The sequence below is a fragment of the Panthera leo genome, chromosome E3 (assembly GCF_018350215.1).
Source record: "Panthera leo isolate Ple1 chromosome E3, P.leo_Ple1_pat1.1, whole genome shotgun sequence".
NCBI classification, from domain to species: Eukaryota; Metazoa; Chordata; class Mammalia; order Carnivora; family Felidae; genus Panthera; species Panthera leo.
The window spans coordinates 39,329,564-39,351,267 of record NC_056694.1 but is presented as its reverse complement, the minus strand read 5'-3'; the positions used below and the strand labels follow the sequence as shown (position 1 = coordinate 39,351,267).

General features: G+C 62.6%; 3 protein-coding genes and 1 long non-coding RNA gene across 9 annotated transcripts; 2 read left to right on the top strand and 2 right to left on the bottom strand.

Moving 5' to 3' along the window:
* Positions 1–160: 160 nt before the first annotated feature.
* LOC122210100 (phosphoglycolate phosphatase) lies at positions 161–3,023 on the bottom strand. Its single transcript, XM_042922569.1, has 2 exons — positions 2,355–3,023; positions 161–2,253 (listed from the first exon to the last, which is right to left on the bottom strand). The coding sequence occupies exons 1-2, from the start codon at positions 2,995–2,997 to the stop codon at positions 1,928–1,930; spliced, it is 969 nt and encodes a 322-aa protein (XP_042778503.1). The 5' UTR covers positions 2,998–3,023; the 3' UTR covers positions 161–1,927.
* A 5,380-nt stretch (positions 3,024–8,403) lies between these two features.
* E4F1 (E4F transcription factor 1) lies at positions 8,404–18,087 on the top strand. 5 transcript variants are annotated; one of them, XM_042921139.1, is made up of 14 exons: positions 8,404–8,576; positions 10,822–10,973; positions 12,274–12,379; positions 14,592–14,785; positions 14,894–15,014; positions 15,134–15,286; positions 15,378–15,547; positions 15,869–16,078; positions 16,351–16,459; positions 16,556–16,773; positions 16,932–17,130; positions 17,219–17,309; positions 17,437–17,499; positions 17,589–17,702. In XM_042921139.1, the coding sequence occupies exons 1-14, from the start codon at positions 8,420–8,422 to the stop codon at positions 17,605–17,607; spliced, it is 1,962 nt and encodes a 653-aa protein (XP_042777073.1). In that variant the 5' UTR covers positions 8,404–8,419; the 3' UTR covers positions 17,608–17,702. The 5 variants fall into 5 exon arrangements, with proteins under 5 accessions (XP_042777073.1, XP_042777072.1, XP_042777071.1 ...); XM_042921138.1 differs by having other exon boundaries at positions 8,405–8,576; positions 16,354–16,459; positions 17,219–17,361; positions 17,589–18,087; XM_042921137.1 differs by having other exon boundaries at positions 8,405–8,576; positions 17,219–17,361; positions 17,589–18,087.
* LOC122209370 lies at positions 11,947–14,597 on the bottom strand. Of its 2 annotated transcripts, XR_006197569.1 has the most exons (4): positions 14,245–14,597; positions 13,684–13,852; positions 12,845–12,947; positions 11,947–12,089 (listed from the first exon to the last, which is right to left on the bottom strand). It is a non-coding gene; the product is annotated as an uncharacterized LOC122209370 (long non-coding RNA). The 2 variants fall into 2 exon arrangements; XR_006197568.1 differs by having other exon boundaries at positions 13,684–14,597.
* Positions 18,088–19,207: 1,120 nt separating the features above from the next.
* On the top strand, positions 19,208–21,660 carry DNASE1L2 (deoxyribonuclease 1 like 2). Its single transcript, XM_042921141.1, is given in 7 exon segments — positions 19,208–19,351; positions 19,444–19,532; positions 19,626–19,709; positions 19,791–19,971; positions 19,973–20,089; positions 20,185–20,436; positions 20,796–21,660. Coding segments are annotated over 7 exon segments (921 nt in total). The 3' UTR covers positions 20,850–21,660.
* Positions 21,661–21,704: the final 44 nt, after the last annotated feature.

The following is a 21,704-nucleotide window of genomic DNA, read 5'->3' as shown; positions in this document are numbered from 1 at the left end:
GGGCCTGGGATGCGGTGACGTCGTGGCGGTCGGCACCCCGGCTCTGGAACCGCGATCCCAGAACACGTCCTCCTTGGGGCCCCCCACACCCACACTGGGCGAGGCTGCTGCAGCCTCTGCACGAGGGCTGCTGTCAAAACACGGGCAAAGAACGCCAGAGTCAGCGCAGGTTTGAGAGTTTAATACAGATTTGGGTTCACACAGTGCAACAGGGAGAGAGATGCGGCGCACTTGGGCTCCCGGGCCGCTGCCCAGCGGAAGTGTTGCTGGCTGCCGCACCTGCCGCGTGCTCCTGGTGTGGGTGACAACGCCCTGACAGGCCTGCTCAATATCCAGACCCACCTTGAGCCGACCTCGCAGAGCCAACGTCAGCACCACCAACCTCACAGGTGCTGGCCGCCCTCGTGCTGCCCCGCCGCAGAGTTCAAACCCCAGACACCCCACCCCGGCCCCGGGAAGAGCTGCAGGCTTGGGACACCCCTTATTGCTATGAGAACTTAAGAGATTCAGTGAAGGAGCGGCTCTGGGGCTAGGAGAGAAACTGGGGGCAAATGCCAGTGGAATACAGGGAGAGGCACCGGGAAGGAGTCGGCCAAAAGGAACAGCTTCCCAGGCCCTGCCCTACAAGTACGGCTGGACAGTCTGCTTATCAGGTCAGCAACTTAGGGAAGAGGCAGAAAAGGCCAGGGCCCACTGCCAAGAACCCTTGGCTAGCAGGTGGACCCGGCCAGTCCTTCCGCTGGCCTCCCACAAGGGGCTCCAGAGCCGACATAAGTGGCCTCGTGGACCACTGGCATCTCACCCCCACCCCGACAGGGTACGGGAGGACAGGAAGACATCGGATGCCTTGTAAAAGGATTTCCTGTTCTTGGGGACACCTCTTTCCTCCCCACCCCCCCTCCCCCACAGGGCGCCCAGGGCGACAGGCATTCCTTGGCCAGCACATGCCTTTAGCCGTGCTGCTGGCTGCGGGGCACGGAGACTTCTCCAGGGGATTTTTCCCTACAAGACAGAGCACAGCTATTAATTAACACACTTAAGATTCAATTCCACCGTTTGACAAAAGTTGTTCAAAACCGTAAAAAAATAATTTTTGGTACCAACACTACTCTGAGCTCTCTGCACAGCTGCCCAGAGTTCAGCAAAGGCATCCACACCCTCTTGGCTGCTCAGCCAACGCTTTGCTCAGTTCAAGTCAGCTGGATTTAAATGCACACTCGAAAAAACTGAGGCTTAGCAGGACGCAGTTGCCAGAACTCCGTGACCACATATGAGGTGTGGCAGCCCTGGGTATCCGAAGCGGAACAGACACTTGATTGTGACATCAGAGTGGTTTTTAAGGAAGCGTGGGGCAGTGGTGGTGAGGTCAGCACCCTGCGGCCCAGGGACAGGGACATACCCTGTCCTCCACTCCCACCCTGCAGGTGAGGAGCTGGGATCCTGGAGCAGGATCATCCGCAGACGACCACACAGACAGGCCCTGGGGCTCTTTGTACAAGTTCCTCACAACAGTCAAAATAACCGGACCGTCCTCCCCTTTACCCTGTATAGGAGGCCCAATCCCTGAATAAAATTTTCAATAAAACATGGAACATCCTAGACCTGCTTCAGTCCCATGAGCAGGTTGGGTAACCACCCTGAGGTGACCCGAATCCTGGACAGATGAAGCCTGCCCTTGTCAATGGCACCGGATGCCCAGGACCCCCACAACGCCCTCCAGGTTTAAAAGTGCATCTTCAAATATAAGCATCTGTAAACAACATCGCCCCCCAAACGTTTACTTACAAGGTTAACAACTAGTGCCTTTACTTAACTCCAAGTGTACTCTCTGAAGCCACCTAGCTGAGCGGATGCTTAAGCCCCACCTATTAATTTGGGTAAGTGGTTTTCAATTTGTTTTATTCTGGAGATTAAAGACACTAAGTCTTTAACCTTGAAGGGCGGGCAAAAGGTCAGCTATGCTGTCAACATAGAAGTCAGGAACCATTTTCTTCTTAGACATGCAGTCACTTTCCTGATTACGCTTCACGTCCCCTAGAGTGGAAACGCCGGTGAGGGTCAGGATGGTCTTCAGACCACAGGTGACGCCCAGGAGGATGTCTGTGTCCAGGCGATCTCCCACCATGACGGTGCGCTCTGGGTCGATGCCGTACTCCTGGGACACGCAGTCGAAGATGAAGCGGCTGGGCTTCCCTATGATGTCGGCCTGGCGCTGGGCGGCCATCTCCACGGCTCGGACCAGACAGCCGGTACCTGCGGGGCGGAGAGGGAGGGGAGGAGAGCACCCGGGGTCAGAGGACAGGGGCGGCCGGCGGCCCGCCCTGAGCCTCCCGCCGCCCCCGCCCCGCACGGACCCGCGATGAAGCGGCCGTTCTCGAGCGGGAGCCGGTTGTCCATGTTGGTGCCTACGAGCAGGCAGCCGGGCTGCTGCAGGTAGCGCACCGCCTTGGTGAGCTTCATGTAGCTGAAGTGCGGGTCGAAGCCCACCACGACCGCGCGCACATCCGGATCGAGCGGCGCGTCCAGCCAGGCGCCGGGGCTGTCGCCCAGCAGCGGCTCGGGCCCCACGCCCACGCAGGAGACGCCCACGGCCTTCAGCTCGGCGGCCAGGGCCTCGCTGCCCAGCACGTAGGCCTTAGGGGCCGGTGCGCCCGCCAGGCGCTGGCGCAGGTAGAGCGCGGTGCAGTAGGCCGTGCCGAAGACCTCGAGGCCGGCGCCGGGCCCCGCCGGGCCGCCGAAGCCCAGGCGCCGCAGCTTCTCGGCGTAGGCCTCGCGGGTCTTGCTGCTGTTGTTGGTGATGAAGCCGAGGCGCTTGCCGCTGGCCCGCAGCGCCGACAGGGCCTCGGGCGCGCCGGGCACGGCCGTCTCGCCGCGCCACAGCACGCCGTCGCAGTCGAACAGCAGCGTGTCCACGTCGGCCAGCAGCGCCTGGGCCCGCTCGGCGCTCAGCCGCACGCAGCGGGCGTCGTCACCGCCGGCCTCCGCCACCGCCGCCATGGCCGCCCGCCGCCGCCACCGGCCGCCCGCCGCCGCTGCCACCGGCCGCTCCTTGCAGCCGCCCGCCGCAGCTCCCGCCCCGCCCCCGGCGCGCTCATTGGCCCCGCTCCTCGCGCGCGCCGCCCATTGGACGCCACCTGCGCCAATCCGCCCCCGCCTCCCGCGGGCTGCGGGAACTCAGCGCCAACCGTCGCGGCCCGGCACTGGGAGGCGGGCGGCCATTGGCTATTGCGTCCGAGGCTCCCCGGTGATTGGCTGGAAGGGAGCCAACCGGCATTCGGAGAGGAGCGTTCACTGCGGAAACGCTGCGGAGGAGCCCAGAGCCGGCGCTGGACGTAAGGCCGCAGCTCATTGGCGGCCGCAGGGCAGTTTGCCCATTGGCGCCGCGTGGTCAGCCTAGGTGACGGAGGCCCTTAATCGAGTGACCCCGGGCCGGGCCGGCTGCCGATTGGCTGGCTTCTCCGCGGCAGGAGCGCGGCGGGGCGTTGTGGCCGGCGGAGAGGTCCGCCTTGGGGTCGGCGTCACGCCTGCACCTTTCCTGGGCGGCGCCGGGCCGTGCCCTCCGCCCTGGGCACGCTGCGGACGGACACGGTGATAGCGCGTGAGCCGATTATGGCTGAGTGCCGAGTGTAGCCCGGGGCTCCGTCCCGGCAGGCCTCGCGTTCCCATATCCGGTCCTTTGCAAAAACGCTCTCCCTAAGGGGCGCCCTGGTGGCTCAGTCGGTTAAGCGTCCGACTTTGGCTCGTGTCATGATTTCGGGGTTGGTGAGTTCGAGCCCCGCGTCAGCAGTGCTGACAGCTCAGAGCTGGAGCCTGCCTCGGATCCTGTGTCTCCCTCTTTCTCTGCCCCCTCCCCGCTTGTGCTCTGTCTCTCTCTGTCTCTCAAAAATGAATAAGTGTAAAAAAAAAAATTTTTTTTAAACACTGCCCCTGTGCCTTAGTGGTACTGTGAACGGGTTATTTATTATAAGGCGGCGGGATTGCCTTAGTGGTCATGCGAACGAGTTATTACAAGGCGGCAGGTTTAGGGGTTAAGAAGACACTGCGTAGAACACAGCCCTTACCATCATCTTATTTGGTATCATTGTTAACTTTTATTGAGGCGTCATACACAGTAAAAGTGCATCGATCTTAAGTGTGCAGCTTGATGGAACTTTACATACCTATACGCCTGTGTGAACACAACCCACATCAAGCCAGAGAATATTTCCCTCGTTCCAGAAAGTTCCCTCACAGTCCCTCAGCCAGTCAGTAGCGGACACCCCTCCCCCAACCACTTTTCCGACTTCTGTCACCATGGAATGAGTCATAGCCTCCTCTGCCTACTCCAGATGGTCTCACAGACTTGCCATGAGTCTCGCTTCTATGGATCGACACAGTGTCTGGGAAATCCGTCCTTTTCTGTTGTTGTTTTAATTGCCATGTGAGCCCTTGTAAGAATACGTCCGTTGGTCTGTTCTCCAGTACGTGGACATTGGGTTGTTTGCGGTTTGGGAGCATTGGAAATAATACTTCTGTGAACATTCTGGTTCCTACACACTCATTTGTGGACCCAGGCACTCATTTCTCTTGGGTGAAATATAATTGTGATTGGAACTGCAAGTTCACAGGAAGGTACGTGTATGTTTATTGTTATTACTTCCAGTAGGGCCAGGAAGCAGAATTACAAAGGGCCCGGTTTCTTGAAAGCCTACCCTGTGACAGGTGCCCCAGACCCCCAGCTCCCAGAGTGTCAAACTCCTGCTCTTCTCTTGGGCCCCGGGTCTCCATAAAGTCTGCTCTGGACCCACTCCCACCCCCAAACCCATGAGGTAAAACCAGTGACCTCAGTTCCCTTCGGGCCCTGTTTATTTATACGTGGCTCGTTTCTGCTGGTCTCTGTTGGCCTGGGAACCCCTGGAGGAGATTGGAGGGGCCGCTGGCCCACAAAGGCAGGGCGTGCAAAGTGTTCCTGCCTGGTGCACCCACTGCCCACAAGGGGAGCGCCTTCCTCCCTGTGTCTTCCCACTTAGTTTTGGTGGTGGGGCTGACGCGGGGAAGAGCTGGGTTTGACAGAAGATCGGAAATCCTGCTTTCACCCAGAAGCATCCAGCGTATATGGTACACCGGCCCGTGCTGTTGCTGTCCAGCCATGGACCAGCGTGTGCGGTACCTGCCCGGGTGCCTTGGTCTCCTGGGCACTGGTAAGCATCTAGGCACTGAGCCCTGTTCCTCACCTGCATTACAGCCCTAAGAGGCAGAGGCTATTAGTGTCCCCGTTCGTGGACGAGGAAACTGAGCCAGAGAGAGTCACCGGCTGGACGAGGTAGGGTTGGGATTAAACTCAGTTGACTCCACAGTGGAGCTCTGCCATACCTGATTGGTTTGACACGTCCTGTGGGTTGTAGGGACTGAGCCGGCACGGTGGGAAAGGTGGGGCGGCCGGTGTCGAGAGGGGAGGTGGTTGTGGTCATGGTCCTGCAGGAGGCTGGAAGGGACAGTGCACTTTATGGCAGGGGGGCTGAACTTGAGTGAGGTGCCCTGTATAGATGGGGGAGGAGTGCATCGTGGTCATGATGTGTTCCCGACACACGGTAGACGTTCAGTGTATACCTGCGAATGGATGGCGCCAGGGTTCCCCAAAGTGAGGAAGCCCCCCCTGCAGGCTATATGGGGCACGGATTTAGATGGTACAAGGACAGACACCAGACGCTATTTAATTTTAACAGCCTTGCATGGATTTAAATTGTATTAGGAACTAATGGGGGTGCCCGGGTGGCTCAGCGGGCCGGGTCTGATTCTTGATGTCGGCTCAGGTCATGATCCCATGGTTCGTGGGATCGAGCCCCACGTTGGGTTCTGCGCTGACAGTGAGGAGCCTGCTCGGGATTCTTTCTCTCTCCCTCTCTCTCTGCCCCTCCCCTGCTTGCATGCTCACTCTCTCTCTCTCTCTCAAAATAAATAAGCAAACATGAAAAAAGTTGTATTAGAAAATGCAAGTAGCCATTGAATCTGTTTTCGCAGATGGTATTGCTTCCAATGAGCTAAGTAAAAAAGGGAGTCATTTCAAAAGGACTCAAGTGGCACACAAAAAAATTTGGAAGCAATCTAAATATTCTTCAACATGGGATTGGTTCAAGAAGTCCATCAAAGAACAGAGGTTGAGCAGTCCTCATAAAGGGTGATGGAGTCTCCGTGGCTCTGGCCACGGCAGGTCAGCACAGCACTGACTCTAAAACACACAGGGTGCCGCTGGAGCCCGTGCCGAGGAGGGCTGGGTCGGGGAGGAGGCTGTTGGGGGGAATGGGGACTCCGGTTTTCCTGTCTTTCTCTGGCCACTCTGCCTTTCAGTGACCTTAGGCCTGTCTGCCCCTGTACCCGCTGGCCTGCCTGGGCTCTCGCTAACGCAGGACCTGGGACTCACTGGTGCAGGATGCCCTTTCCTGACTCCCAGGGAGCCACCAGGCAGGAGCTTTGGTCCGCTCCGGACACGGTTCTGGAGCATGCGGCAGGCAGGCTCTCTGTCTCCCCTGGGCCGGCTCCTCCTCGTGTCCACCCACACTCAGGGTGTCCTCTGCCTTTGAGACCCTGCCCTATCCCATTCCTCTGGGGCTTCCTCTCTCTCTCTGATGCTGGCTTCACCGTTACTCTTCAGCACATCCTTAAGTAAGGTGTCTTCCTGGTCCTCCCTTCCCAGAAGCCCCCTCCACAAGCTCCCCCCCACCCCCTCCCCGGCCTTCCTCCTGTTTGTCCCTCTCAGAGACCATCCATCTGGGATCTTCCTGCCTCTATGGGCCCTGAGGTCCTTTTATCCGCACAGCAGTCAGAGGGATCCTTTTGAAATGCTTTCACACCGTCTGCCTATCCCCCTGCACTGGCGAGCAAGCCTCATGCAGAAAGCAACCTCATCGTTACCCCAGTCTGACCTCTGACCATCTGACCTGTGCTTCACACAGGCCAGCTTCTGCCAGGCCAAGGGTCCTCGGGGGCCCAGCTGGGCAGCCCCAGCATGGAGACAGTCTCTGCTTGGTGTCCTTGCCAGGGCAGAACAGTCTACTCTCTGCCCCGTCCCTTGAGTCTCTGCTTGGTCTTTTCTAGAGATTAGCCTTCCTGGAGGAGACCAGTTCTGATTCATCTGAGTCTCTGGGATTCAGCACGGGGCTGGGCCACAGAAGATAACTGATGTGGGAGAGAGCACATCCTGTGGGCTTCCAGCCCATGGCTCTGTGCAGACTTCAGTCTCCAGTCCGCCCTTGGGCAAGCGTCCTATCAGTACTGTGCCTCAGTTTCTTCATCTTCAAAATGGGGGCGATTGGTATCTTAAATGAGAAAATCCTGTAAAGTGCTTACCTTCATAGAGCTAATTAAATATCACCTGAAAAGAATAAAAGGAATTTGTACATGTGTGTTCATGGCAGCACTATTCATAATAGTGGAAAAGGTGGGAACAACCCAACCGAATGCGAAGACTAAATAAATTGTGGTCTTTCCTGGCGATGTAATATTATTCAGCTTATAAAAAGAAACGTAGTGACGTGCTTCCAGTACAGATGAATCTGGGAAACATTACGCTAAGCAAAACAAGCCAGATGTACAAGACCACATGTGTAATTCCATTTATTTGAGAATATCCAGAAAAGGCAAATCCTTACAGACTGAAAGTAGTTGCCAGGGGCTGGGAGTAGGGGAGAATGGGGAGTGAGTGCTAAGGGGTTAGGTTTCCTCTTGGAATGACGACAATGTTCTGGAACTTGGCGGTGGTGATGCACATTGTGTGCACGTTGTGAATGCACTAAATGCCATTAAAGGCAAGTCTTATGTATATTTATTACAATTTAAAAAATACGCGTAAGTATAAAAGGCTTAGCGAAGCTTACCCGTGAGCCAAACCCAAATCGGGTGCCTCCCGGCGACCGTGGCAACAAGGGAGGCTCTGACCCGAGGGGGTGGGGCTGGGGCGACGAGCACCGCACTACCCGCGCACCACACTACCCGCCGGAGCTGGGGTGGGGCAGTGTCTCGCCAGCGGGGCGCCCGCGGCGGCACCACCGGCTCAGAACGCCTGCTTCAACCTTTCCTGAAGCTCCCGGGGCCGCTCGGGGAACCAAGCCCTTCGCCCCGCCGCCATGGCCACGCCCCCGCCTCACCCAGCCCCGCCCCTCGGGCCCGCCTCTGTCCCCGCCCCTCCGCCTGCCAGTCAGTCCGCTCCAGCGTAACCACGCCCCCGAGCAGCCCCTCCCCCTGCCTTCTCTCCGGGAGTCTGGCCCCGCCTCTGAGATTCTAGGCCTCTCTTCCTAGGCTCCGCCCCGCTGCCTGTCTGTCAAACCCACCTGGCTCCGCCCCGTCGGCCTCCTCTCTTCGTTTTCTCTCGCTCGCCTCAGCGCGGCCCGTTGTTATGACGACACGGTCGTAAATCCGCCATCTTCCTGCGGCGCGTTGCGACATGGAGGGCGCGATGGCAGTGCGGGTGACGGCCGCGCATACGGCAGAAGCCCGGGCCGAAGCCGGGCGGGAGGCGGGCGAGGGCGGGGTCGCGGCGGCGGCGGCGGCCTTGGCTCCTGGCGGGTTCCTCGGCCTCCCGGCGCCCTTTAGCGAAGAAGGTAACAGGGCCTGACGGGGCCTGACAGGGTCGGGCGCGGCCGGGGTGGGGACGGCTCAGTCCCGGCTGGAGGCGGCTCCGAGGGCCTAAGCTGTGGACGCGACCGACCGTCCCAGACCCCGGTTCCTTGCGGACCTCACGGGTCCCCAAGGGGTCCTGCATAGCCCTCCACGCGCTCCCCGGCTTCCTCAGACCCTCGGGCCTCTCCTGTGGGCGCCCATCACCCCGTGGGCCTCGGTGCCCACTTGCGGGTACTCACAGGTGCCCGAGGCTGTGGGGTTGCTCGTGTGGAGACCTCTGCCGTCGCCTCCACCGGCGGCCTTGGCCCTCAGGCCGGCGGTCAGGCGCCTCTTCGCCTTCCTGTCTGGGCAAGGCCCCGCCCTCCGCTGGGCCCCCTCCCAATGCACCTGAAGGGTTTCTAGAGCCCTGGCTGGGGTGGGGCTGGAGGCTGGGGCTGGGGGTGGGGTGGGGCGGGGCCTCGGGCCCCAGGCCCCCGGCTGCCCCTCGGGGAGGCAGCAGAGCCCAGTGGCGGAGAGCCGGTGCCCTGCAGCCGGCCTGCGGGCTCCATCCCACACCTGCCACTTTCGCCACGTTCTGGCTGTTTGGTCCTGGGCAGGGGATGCTGCTGCCGCCGCCGCTGCTGCTGCTGCTAAAAACGTGTTAAGCACTTAACCCGGCATCAGCGTTTTTGTCCTCAAACCAACCCTGGACGCTCCTGTTGCTGTTGTTGTTGTTGTTGTTGTTGTTGTTGTTGTGATTCATTCCCATTTTGTGGATGAGGGAATTGGGGTTCAAAGGTGTGAAGGTGACCAGGTCACCCAGCTAGTAAGTAGCAAGGACTGGACTGGATGCCAGGGCTGTGTGACTCCTCAACCGACTCCCCTACCTTCTGGGCTGCGCTGCCTCCCTGGACCCCGGTGAGAGGGAAGACGGAGCCGGTGGCAACTGGCTGAGGGCAGAGCGGACGACCGGGCGCCCTGACAGCTTGTGCAGACAGAAGCTGGGTCTCTCTCCTCCGAGCTTGTCTCATGAGGCTATAGACTGGGCCAGACAGGAGGGGGGCTGGCTGGCGATATTGGGGTAGTGGCCCCTGTCTCCGCAGAACTCCTATTCTCAGCGCATGGTTTTGTCTTGCTCCTTCTTATTCCAGCTGGGGGAGGGGCAGTACCACTAGGGGCAGTGCCAGCCTGGAGAGGGATCTCTTTGGAGGTTGCTGGGCCCTGCTGTGCTTGCCCCCAGCCTCGTCACTGTTACACGGGGCGGAGTGCGTCCCCTTCTGTGGTGGGTGTTCCTTCGCTGGCAACAGCGAGTCAGACTTGGAGAGCAAGGGGGGAAGGTTAAAAGGGTGGTGGGCACGTCAGTGCTTCGCTTGTGACTGCGAACCATCTGGAGGGGATCGCCCCCTGGCAGGTGGTCTTGTGTGGGCCCGTCATGGTTGTGGTGTGGGCCTTTGTTTGCCCACTGAGTCCAAAGACATGGCTGGGATCCTTCCGTGTGCCAGGCCTGGGTTTGACCTTGATGTGGGACCGGATGCGAGGTGGTGGGAACGGGCAGACTTTTATAGAAGCACAAGGAACATCCTCCCATCCCTTTGTGCAAATAGCGGGGCATCCGGAGTAGACCCTCAGGTTCAGGTTCTGGCCCGAACACTCACCAGCTGGGTGGTCTTGAATCTCAGGTCATTTTCCTGGAATGAGAATAGTCATCCTTATTTCCCCAGGGTGCTGGCTGGATTTGGGGACATCCCCAGTGAGGTGCCTGGCACCCAGGAGGGGCTCAGTGAGTGGGAAGCGCCTGCTGTAGGACCTGGGGCAGGCACGGTCAGCCTACATGGTGAGGGACTTGAGCCTGGGGTGTGGAGCCTCTCTGGGAAGTTCCACCCTGAGTGTCTTCTCCAGAAGAGGGAGCTCCTGCCTGTTCAGAGCTGATGAAGCAGTCTTAAACTCTGGTCCTCCACTGTCCCCAAACCGGCTTGGGTGAATCCCTCCACCTCTTAGCTGCTCCCTGGGGCTCTGTCCCCTCATCTCTGAAGTGGGGGCTTTGGGCACGGCAGCCTCACTGGATCTCTGCAGTCTGACTCTCAGGTTGGGGCCCCCGCCTGCTGGATGCTGTTCTCCCTGGGGTGGGCACCTCTTCCGCAGGTCACCAGAGGCTGGAAGGTGCCTGTGGTCCGATGGCACCCTTCGGTGGGTTTGGCCTAGGGCTGGAGGCCCTCCCAGGCCCCACTGAGCACAGGCTTGTTGCAGATGAGGACGATGTGCACAGATGTGGCCGCTGCCAGGCCGAGTTCACTGCCTTGGAAGACTTTGTTCAGCACAAACTCCAGAAAGTCTGCCAGCGGGCCCCTCAGGAGGCCCTGCCTGCCGCCCCTGCTGCTGCTGCGCTGCTGGGCCAGGAGGTGAGCCCTCTCCACCTGCCACCACACGTCCACGCACATGTGCGCCCTCCTCCTTGGGCTCACCTGGTGGCCGGGAAGGGGTGTGTGCGTGCCCTGACAGACCTGTGCAGCCGGTTCCCTGTGGCACGGGGGTGGACAGAGGACAGGCATCTGGTCATGGGTGAGGGAGCCTGGGCCCTGTCCCTAAGAGCTTGGCAGTGTTCCTAGTTTCCTGGATGGCCCGGGATGGCCCTGCCTTCCCAGCAGCCTCTGGCTGAAGCCTGCACAATTGACATCCCTCCTTTCTTGGAGCCTCAGGGTCTGTCCTGGCTCAGTGGCTCAGGGCTGTCATGGTGGCTTTTGTTCTTTTGGCTTCTCTCCTGCCCTGTACGCACGGTTTTTCTTTTCCTTTTTAAAATTTATTTATTTATTTTGAGAGAGAGACAGAGGTTGGGGGAGGAAGAGAGAGAGAGAGAGAGACAGAGAGAGAGAGAATATCCCAAGCAGGCTCTGTACTGTCAGCACAGAGCCTGACATGGGGCTTGAACTCACAAACTGTGAGATCATGACTTGAGCCGAAACAAGAGTGACATGCTCAACCACCTGAGCTCCCAGGCACCCCTGACACATGGTTTCTCGGGATCCTGCAAAGGGTGGCTCTGGGAGTCCTGCCACTTTGTCATAAACATGGCCAAGGTTGTAATGCTGCACGTGCTTGGGCTGTACGCATGCAGGCCTCTGAAGGTTCCCAGCACCTTTGCACGGTGGTGTTCTCGGGCCCCTCGTCGGATGGCATTGGGAAAGGAGGCTCTGGGAGATGTCAGCCGCCTCAGGTCGTCACAGGGAATGGCCCAGAGGACGGTGGGACTACAGCCATCTCCCTCAGACCCTGTGCTCTTTCCTGGCCCCTCCCCGTGGTGCCCTTTCCTCCAGGAAGGCCCCTGGACCCACATCGCTTGATAGCTTGGCTGGGGCTGGTGGGTGAGGGTGCTGACCTTCATCCCTGCACGGCCAGCTGGGCTTCAGGCTGGAACTGCCGGTCACTTCTCCCGGGAGCCCTCTGCAAGGGTGCTCGCTGCTCTGCATCCGGCCCATGGTGGCCAGGGGCGTTTGAGTGACGGGGCTGACCCCTTAGGCCTGGGTTGGAGGGACCAGGATGGGAGTCAGACTCACAGCAGGGGTGGGAGAGATGTCAGGGGAGATGACAGGTCCCACCGCAGCCTTCCCATGTGGAGATAAACCCAAGCCTGCCCTCTCCAAGCCAAGGGAACTCTGGAGCCCTGCAGGAGAATCCTTTCTGTCCCCTGTCCCCCCACAACAGGTGGTGCCAGCGGTGGCCGGCCCGGAGGAGCCCATCACGGTGGCCCACATCGTGGTGGAGACGGCCGCATTAACGACAGACATCAGCCACGCACCCGACATCGTGGGTAAGCCGGCGCGGTCTCCCTGTGTCTGTCCGTGTGTGGCTCTCAGCACAGCTGTTTGTGGTTAGGGCTGGAGGCGAGGGACCCTTGCTACTGTGACCCTCTGCTCTCCTGAGAGCAAAGCCTGGCTGAGGAGGGCCGAGGCCCTCCAGAGTGAGCACTGGGCACCAAGCCCTGCCCGCCAGGAGAGGGGAGGCGTGTGGCCTGCGCTCAGGGAGTCCTCACTTTGTGCACAGTCACGAGCTGGCTGCTTGCTCCTGCTGCTTCCCTGGTCCTTCCCTGGTCCTTCTGGAATCTTCCCCATTTTTCTGCCAACCCCGGTTCCTGCTCCCCACCCCAGTCCACTCTGATGGGTCAGGTTGGGGTATGCACAGGATGCACTGGTGGCTCCAGCCCTGTCTGGACCTGCTGTCTGACCTTGGCTGTCCCCTCCCCTGTGGGTGTGGCAACTCCTGCCCTGATTCTCACCTGGCTTTTATGAGCGTATAGTGCCCAGTCAGCCTCCTTGATGGCTCTTTTTAAGTTCGAGTGCCTTGCTGGTGTGCAGCGGGAGAGGGAGGAGTTGATAGGTCTGGAATGGGAAGGGGGATCCTTCAAAGGGCAGCCGGACAGGAGGGTGCAGCCTGCTGTCCAGCTTGGAAGGAAGGGTTGTTATCTAGGGGTCTGCTGGGCAGGAGTCTTGGCAGGTGCCTGAGTGGGCGGCTGCACAGGATGTGGGTTTGGGTGACAGGTACACCTTGGCCTTGGGAAGCCCTTGGGACCAGATGGGGCAGGAAGAGGGGTGGAGACCTCGGGAGGGGAGCCGCAGAGTAGGCCTTTCTGCCACGGACCCACCTCAGGGAGGCAGCCGGACATCCGTCCTTGTGTCCATGCCGTCCCTTCCCCTGCCTGACATTCCTGTGGACAGGGACATTCACCTGTTGCCATTCTGGATAGGAATGTTGTCATGTGGGGGGTGGGGCCATGCTCTGGCCCTGGATGGTGTCATAGGGGAAAACAAATCCCCTGGGGTTGGGTGGCACCTCTAGCCAGGCCCCTTCCCGCCCCCCTGACCTCCAGCTGGCCCACACCTGCTGCTCGGTGGCTCGTCCCTGTGCTCTGAGGGCTCCCCTCTGGGTACCTCCTGCCTCTCTGGCCCCTTGGGAGTTTCCCCCTTTGCAGGCATCTTGGGTGCACCACATGCCCCCTAGGAGTCTGCTACTCATTGCTCCGGGGTTGGCTAGAGTCCTAAACTGCCAGTTGCTGGCTTCCCAGGATTGGGGGGCCAGGGGCCACAGTCGGCAGGGGCTGTGTGGGGGGCCAGATACCTCTTCCCGGCCCTCCTGCCTCTTGGCTGGAAACAGACTCGGTTTTCATCTCTGGACTCAGGGCAGCCCTGTTCTCCCTTCCTCGAGCCGTCCGCCTGCTGTGTCTTGTGCCGCGCTCTATCCCAAGTCCTCGCCTGGCAGAGGTCCCTGGCCTTCTGGAGGTTTGCTTCTGGGGCGGAGCAAAGATAGAGCATCCAGCACATAAGCCAGGGCATGGGCGAGAGATGGTCTTAATTGTCTGAGTCACGGTGCTTGCGTTCTGTGTGAGAATGGCTTGTCAACACACTATGTCTGACTGATTGAGATGGTTCCTAAGAAGTGGCTTTACAGCCGCTTCCCACATGTCATTTTTATGAGCAGAAATTATGAAGTGTGTTTACAGCTTAGTTTTGCACATCGTCAGATCTTTTCATCGCCCGTGAGAGGCGCCAAGGCCAGGCCTCCTTCCTCAGGCAGCTCCAGGTTTCTCGGGAGCACTCACTCTCCCGGGAGGGTCCCCAGCCTGCCTGCCTCAAGACACAGTGGGTGACCTCCCCCCGTCCCCCGAGGCATCTTTCTTACCTGACAGTGGGAGCCGGTGCAGTGGGCGGGCCCGGCCCCTCCACACCGTCTCTGTGCTGGCACTCAGTTGTCCTCAGAGGGGGCAGGACCCCTGCGCACATCCAGTCCTGCGCTCCTTGGCTTAGGAGGGGGCACCGGTGCTCATGGTGGGTCTCCCCACTGGGCACATTCTGGGGTCCTGGAGCCCCTCTGGGCGGCCTCCAGCTCAGGGAGCAGACACTAGGCCCTGGAGCTGGAGGGCGGTCAGGACAGCTGCACCATGTCCTAGCAACGTCCCCAGGCAGGGATCAAAGGAGGTGGCAGGGCCCTCAGAGTCTCGAGGCTCAGGCTGACCCTCTTCTCCTCAGGCGGTGGACACATCAAAGAGGTCATTGTGGCCGCCGAGGCAGAGCCGGGGGACAGCGAGATGGCGGAAGCCCCAGGCAGCCCCAGCCGTCAGGGCCCGGGCCTTCCCGGGGAGGGCGAGCAGGCCCAGGTCAAGCTGCTGGTGAACAAGGACGGCCGATACGTGTGCGCGCTGTGCCACAAGACCTTCAAGACGGTGAGGCCGGGGGCTGCGTGCTCGGGGCCCCGCCGGCGGGTGGGCCCGGGCCTCCCTCCCACTTCCTCCGGGGAGGTGCCTGAGCCCTGCTTCCCCGCTCTCCCCCAGGGCAGCATCCTCAAGGCCCACATGGTCACCCACAGCAGCCGCAAGGACCACGAGTGCAAGCTGTGCGGGGCGTCCTTCCGGACCAAGGGTTCGCTCATCCGGCACCACCGGCGGCACACGGGTGAGCCAGGAGGGGGCCGGGAGCCGGCCTTGTGGCCCCTGCCTCTGGGGGGAGCGTGAGGCTGTGGCTGGGGGCCTGCCTGCCCCTTGGCCCTGGGGCTGACCCTGCCCTCTCCGTAGACGAGCGCCCCTATAAGTGCGCCAAGTGCGGGAAGAGCTTCCGGGAGTCGGGTGCGCTGACCCGGCACCTCAAGTCTCTGACCCCGTGCACCGAAAAGATTCGCTTCAGCGCGAGCAAGGACGTGGTTGTGGGCAAAGAGGACACGCCTGCAGGTCCGCGAGGTAGGGGCTCCCCGCCCCGGCCCGGGCCCGGGTGCTGCCCTGGTCAGCGGTCTCTTCAGGGACTCCTGGTTCTGCCTTAAAGGGTCTGGCGCCTCCACCGTGGGAACCGTTACATCATCCTCGGTGACGGGCGAACCTATGGAGACATCGCCTGTGATTCACCTGGTGACAGACGCCAAGGGCACTGTCATCCACGAAGTCCACGTCCAGATGCAAGAACTTCCCTTGGGCATGAAAGCCCTGGCCCCAGAGGTGCGGGCAGGTCAGGGGCTGGCCTCTGTCCGCTCAGTGCCGGGCTCTGTGCCGGTCACTGGCTCCAGCGGGAACGGGACCAAGCTGGCCTGCCTTCCTGGTGCTCAGTGTGGTTGCAGGGGAGACGGGAGACCAATGGCATGCCAGAGGGCAGGGAGGGGTGAGGGACAGGGAGCTGGGGGTGAGGTGGAACGGGCTGTGGGGCCCCCAAGACGTAAGCACAGTGCCCCTGGGGCCCCTTGGCTCTGCTCCGTGTAGTGCGTGCAAGTGGGTACCGAGTGTCTCTGCCTGACCAGCTGCCCTCCGTCTGCCTGCCCACAGCCCCCCGGCTCCGAGGAGCTTCCCTGTTCCGGCGAGGGTGGCCGTGAGAACCTGCTGCACCAGGCCATGCAGAACTCCGGCATTGTCCTTGAGCGTGTCACTGGAGAAGAGGGGGCCCTGGAGCAAGCCCCTCCCGCGGCGCCCAGTCCCCAGCCCCTGGGAGACGGTCCCCCGGAGCTGCCGCTGCTGGAGGTGGAGCCAGCGGAGACAGTAGGTGGCTGCGCCGCCGGCGAGCTCCTTGGGGGGTCAGACCTTGGGTACAGGGTCACGACCCTGGCCTGGGAGCCGTCCTTGCTGTGTTCCCTGGGGTGGAAACATTGAGCCGCTTTCCGCAGTGATTTTCCCCCATTTACTGCCTTCCCTGGGCTCATGGTGGAGCTTGCCGGTGTGGGGGGGTGCCACGGCTCTGTTCTTGGTGCTGCTGGGGTCCAGCCCGCAGTGGGTGCTGGAGGCATGCTGGGACACCTCCCCCCGCCCGCCAGCAGGTGGCCGGCGGGCCCTCAGCCGTGCCCAGGACCCACCCGTGCCCTCAGTGCAGTGAGACCTTCCCGACGGCGGCCACCCTGGAGGCCCACAAAAGGGGCCACGCAGGTGGGTGGCAGGAGTGGGGGGCACCCGGCAGCCAGCCAGGATGTGTGTTTGGGGCCCTCGGGTGGCGACCCGGCCTGACATCCCGTGCGGCCCCAGGGCCAAGGCCGTTCACGTGCGTGCAGTGTGGCAAGGCCTTCCCCAAGGCCTACCTGCTCAAGAAGCACCAGGAGGTTCACGTGCACGAGCGACGCTTCCGCTGCGGAGACTGCGGGAAGCTCTACAAGACCATCGCCCACGTCCGCGGCCACCGGCGCGTCCACTCGGATGAGCGGCCCTATCCGTGTCCTGAGTGCGGCAAGTGCTACAAGACCAAGGTGGGTGCTCGGGCCCCAACCCCTGACCCGAGGGCTCCCCTCTCCTGGGCCAGATCCCTGTCCCGTCCCTGCCTCTTGACCTCACAGCCCCTCCCCCAGCCCCTCCGGCCCGGCCCGGAGGCCGCGGCCAGGCGGGCACTGACGGTGCGGGTCCGCAGAACGCCCAGCAGGTGCACTTCCGGACGCACCTGGAGGAGAAGCCGCACGTGTGCCCGTTCTGCAGCCGTGGCTTCCGGGAGAAGGGCTCCCTGGTGCGGCACGTGCGGCACCACACGGGCGAGAAGCCCTTCAAGTGCTACCGCTGTGGCCGGGGCTTCGCCGAGCACGGCACCCTCAACCGGCACCTGCGCACCAAAGGTCAGGGCCCGGCGCGGTGGGGGGGCGAGGGCGGGGAGGGGTGCCCGGCGTGCTGACCGAGCCCCTCCCCCCCCCCCTCCCGCCCCAGGCGGCTGCCTGCTGGAGGTGGAGGAGCTGCTGGTGGCCGAGGAGAGCCCCGCGGCGGCCGCCGCAGTCCTCACTGAGGACCCGCACGCCGTGCTGGTTGAGTTCTCTTCCGTGGTGGCCGACACCCAGGAGTACATCATTGAGGTGGGTGCGGCAGGGGCGGGGTGGGACGGTGGCGGAGCCTCCCCTGGGGTCGGCTGACCTCTGACCCGTGTCCAGGCTGCTGCGGACGACGCGGAGGCTAGCGAAGCCGCGGAGATCATCGAGGGCGCCCAGACAGAGGTGAGGGGCTGGGGGAGGGCCGAGGAGGGTGGTGTGGGCCCCCGTCCCCGCCCCTCCGCTGCGCGAGCTGAGCGGTGGGCCCCCCACAGGTGGACAGCCACATCATGAAGGTGGTACAGCAGATCGTGCACCAGGCCAGCGCCGGGCACCAGATCATCGTGCAGAATGTGACTATGGACCAGGAGGCGGGGCTGGGCCCAGAGGCGGCTGCCGCCGACACCATCACCATCGCCACCCCTGAGAGCCTGACGGAACAGGTGGCCATGACGCTGGCCTCGGCCATCAGCGAGGGCACCGTGCTCACGGCCCGTGCGGGTGCAAATGGCGCCGAGCAGGCCACCGTGACCATGGTTTCGTCGGAGGACATTGAAATCCTAGAGCACGCGGGCGAGCTGGTCATCGCCTCACCGGAGGGCCAGCTCGAGGTGCAGACGGTCATTGTCTAGCGTGGCCGCCTGCAGGGTCCTGGGGGCTGGGCTGGGTAGGGGCGAGGCCCCGGAGAAGAAAGAACACAGAATTCAGGTGTTCAGAGGGGACGTGGGAGTGTAAATAGTTTTTTGTTGCTTTACAATAAAATGTGAAAATCTGCCACTTGTGGTGTTGCCGTGGCAGCGGCAGCCTCGGGGTCTGGGGCCACTGTCCTGGCAGGTCTCCCTGTGGCAGCACGCCTGCCCGGGCCACCCTCTGGACTCTCATGCCCGGCCGCCCCACCCAGGGCTCCGGAGGGGCTGGCGGCACCTTGGCGGTGTGTGGGTGTCGCTGGCATGTGGACAGGCAGCCTCCTCCTGCTGCCCTGCCCAGTGGGAGTCGTGACTCCAGCTTCCTGAGCTCCCCCCAGGTGGGTGGAAGGGGATGCCGTTTCCCTGCCTCCAGCCCTGGTGCTGTCTGTCGGGACGGGACCAAGGCTTTTTCCCTTGAGGTGACAGCGTGTGGGGGGACAGGGCTGCACTGCGTTGTTTTCCCAGAAGGTGCCGCTGAAGGAGGGAGATTTTGGATGACCTGGTTTTGGGGGGTGGGGGGAGGACAGGAACAAGGACTGGACCTTGGATGGCTGACCCTCTTATCCAGTCCTGACATGGTGCTGGGAGGCGGTCAGAGTCTGCGGAGTCCCGCTTCTGATGGGCTTGGGGGCACCAGAGCAGGCCCAGGGTGGATGCCCCTGCCACCTGGCCGTCAGGGCTCTCCCTGGGACCGGCCACCAGGAGTTCCAGCGTCCAACTTCATTGAGGGGGCGGACCCAGAGCAGTCCAGCCCCTCCCTGGACCAGGGCCTCAAATACCCGCCTGAGCCCTGGCACCAGAACTGCTGCCCCGCCAAGCGAGGAGTCTGTGTTGTGCCACAGACACACCCCCAGCCTGGATCTCTGACCTAGATCCCGAGCCTCGGCTGCCGCCCCATCCGCATCCCAGGTGAGTGATGGAGCCGGCCCGTGTGGGGGTGCCGTGGCTGGGGAGGACTGGGCCGACCAGGGGGCTGGATGGGAATGGGGTGCTTGTATTTGGGGCTCAGTTTCCCTACGATGGAGAAGGGCCACGGTAGGCCTAGTGCACCACTGGGGAGACATGGAGACGCGGGGAACCTCCGTGTCAAGCGTTCTTACCGGCCCCCGTGGCCCCGGGGCTGGGGCGGAGAGGGGCGGCTTGGTGTGTCTGACTCCAGATTCGAGCTCAGGAGCGTCTCTGTCACTCCCAGCCGCCCGCTCCGCGCCATGGGTGGGTTCCGCGCCCTCATGGCCGCGCTCTGGGCGCTGGGGGCCGCCGGGGCCGCGGCGCTGCGCATCGGAGCCTTCAACATCCAGAGCTTTGGCGACAGCAAAGTGTCGGACCCAGCCTGCGGCGGTGTCATTGCGCAAGTGAGGCCAGGGGCCGGGAGGCGGGGCCGCAGCTGGGCTTCTCCGGTGATTCCGCCGGCGCGTGACCCCGCACCTGCCGGCCCCTCCCCCAGATCGTGGCTGGCTATGACATCACGCTGGTGCAGGAGGTGCGAGACCCGGACCTGAGCGCCGTGTCCGCGCTCATGGAGCAGATCAACAGGTGCGGGGGACAGGGTCCAGCGTTCGGAGCCCAGGCCGGGCTCGCAGGGCCCGGCGGGTGACTTGACCGCGGGCCTGGCCCTTGTCTCCGCAGCGTGTCCAGGCACGAGTACAGCTTCGTGAGCAGCGAGCCCCTGGGTCGGGAGCAGTACAAAGAAATGTACCTGTTCGTCTACAGGTGAGGGGCGGGGCGGCGGGGCCTGGGCGCGCAGGGCAGGAGGGGGCCGGCTCAGCGCCACCACCAGTCTCCTTCCCCCAGGAAGGACGCGGTGTCGGTGGTGGACACGTACCAGTACCCGGACCCGGATGACGCCTTCAGCCGTGAACCTTTCGTGGTCAAGTTCTCCGCCCCCGGCTCGGGTAAGGCCCCGCCCCTCCCCTTCCGCGGCCCCGCCCCCCCCCCGCCCCCCCCCCCCCTCCCGCTTCTGACACGCGCCTTCCGCAGCTGCCGGGGAGCTCGTGCTGATCCCGCTGCACGCAGCGCCGCACCAGGCCGTGGCGGAGATCGACGCTCTCTACGACGTGTACCTGGACGTGATCGACAAATGGGGCACCGACGTAAGTCCCGCTCCCGCCCCAAGTGGGCGCGTCCGGGGTGGGGGTGGGGGGCGCGTCCCTCTCGCGGGCTCAGCCCCGGCTTCGCGGCCCCGCAGGACTTGCTGTTCTTGGGCGACTTCAATGCGGACTGCAGCTACGTGAGGGCGCAGGACTGGCCGGCAATCCGCCTGCGCAGTAGCGAGGTCTTCAAGTGGCTCATCCCGGACAGCGCGGACACCACGGTGGGCAACTCGGACTGCGCCTACGACCGCATCGTGGTGTGCGGCGCCCGCCTGCGCAGGAGCCTGAAGCCCCAGTCGGCCGCTGTGCACGACTTCCAGGAGGAGTTCGGCCTGGACCAGACTCAGGTGGGCGTGGGGGGGGGGGGGGAACTGACGGGCGTGGGGGTGGCCAGTGTCTTGCTGCCCAAGGCCGGGGGCGCCCCTCCCCGCACTAGTGTCTCGGAAGCGCCCTTAGGGGCTCAGTTCAAGCCGAAAGGAACAAGTGTGGGATGGCGGGAGGAGATGCCCTTGGTCTCTTCTGGAGTGGGGTCCCCAGTCCGTGCCCCACGCCACCTGCAGGCAGCACAGTGGTCTGTAGATGCCCGCCGCCCACCCCCACCCCCCCCCCCCCCCCCCCCCCCGGGGCGGGGGTGTGGGAGGTGGAGGGGGTGGAGCTTGCAAGGGAGGAGAGGTTGCCCAGCAGGCCCCACCTCCTCTCCCTCCAGGCCCTTGCCATCAGTGACCATTTTCCTGTGGAGGTGACCCTGAAGTCCCACTGAAAACCTTCAAGGCCTGGTCAGGGCACGCTGCCTCCAGACTCGACCCGAGGAGGACTCTGGCCCCCACAGATCTCCTTCCGGATGGCTGGCCAAGCCCCAGCAAGCCGTGGGGCAGGGCTGGCTGGACAAGTGGCTGTGGACACATCACAGGCCCACTCAGCCTGTCTCCCCATCTGTAAAATGGGCTACGACATCTACCTCCTCCTTGTGAGGAGCACCTACAGGGCGCCGGGTGCGTGGCTGTGCTCAATAAACGGGAGCAAGCGCTTAGCCAGGACCACACACTGGTCGGCTTCAAGGCCTCCGTGTCCTTTCTTAGGACTCCACCCCTGTGAGGACCAGACTTTGGTGCTGCAGCCCAGTGGGTCCCAGGTCCCAGCCCCCTAGGGGAACAGGGATGGCCCAGCCCACCCGTGTCACACCCTGCTGGGAACTGACGCCCTCCAGACCAGGCTCTAGAATGCAGCTCCCCGAGTGTGCTTGCTTTCCCTCGGTGCCAACCGTAAATGCGTCCGAGGACTCGTGCTGAGCGCAGCTGGGCACACGCACACACGCGCGCGCACACACACACACACGCACGCGCGGGCAGTGCTGACAGACAGGGCCAACCTCACAGTCCCTGCCGCCCTCTCTCTCCCTCAGGGGCGAGCAGGCTGGACACCTCGCCCAGGCGGGGCGGGTTCCTTCTCAGGAGCCCTGGGCTGGACAAGGACTTGGGGAGAACTGTGGCCTGTGTCCCGGGGAAGCCCATCACCTGAGGATCGGGAACGAGCATGAATGGGGGACAGGGTGTGACTGACAGGGGCCCAGTGAGGTTGCTGGTTTGGGAAACATCTCACGTTTGGCAACTTTGGG

What these genes read in the sequence shown, in the direction of transcription:
- LOC122210100 (XM_042922569.1), bottom strand. Translation starts at nt 2,997, where the DNA reads ATGGCGGCGGTGGCGGAGGCCGGCGGTGACGACGCCCGCTGCGTGCGG. An exon ending in GAACGGCCGCTTCATCGCGG is followed by an intron (nt 2,254 to 2,354) that starts GTCCGTGCGGGG and finishes TCCGCCCCGCAG; the next exon opens with GTACCGGCTGTCTGGTCCGA.
- E4F1 (XM_042921135.1), top strand. Translation starts at nt 8,420, where the DNA reads ATGGAGGGCGCGATGGCAGTGCGGGTGACGGCCGCGCATACGGCAGAA. An exon ending in CCACGCACCCGACATCGTGG is followed by an intron (nt 12,380 to 14,591) that starts GTAAGCCGGCGC and finishes TCTTCTCCTCAG; the next exon opens with GCGGTGGACACATCAAAGAG. An exon ending in GCACCACCGGCGGCACACGG is followed by an intron (nt 15,015 to 15,133) that starts GTGAGCCAGGAG and finishes CCCTCTCCGTAG; the next exon opens with ACGAGCGCCCCTATAAGTGC.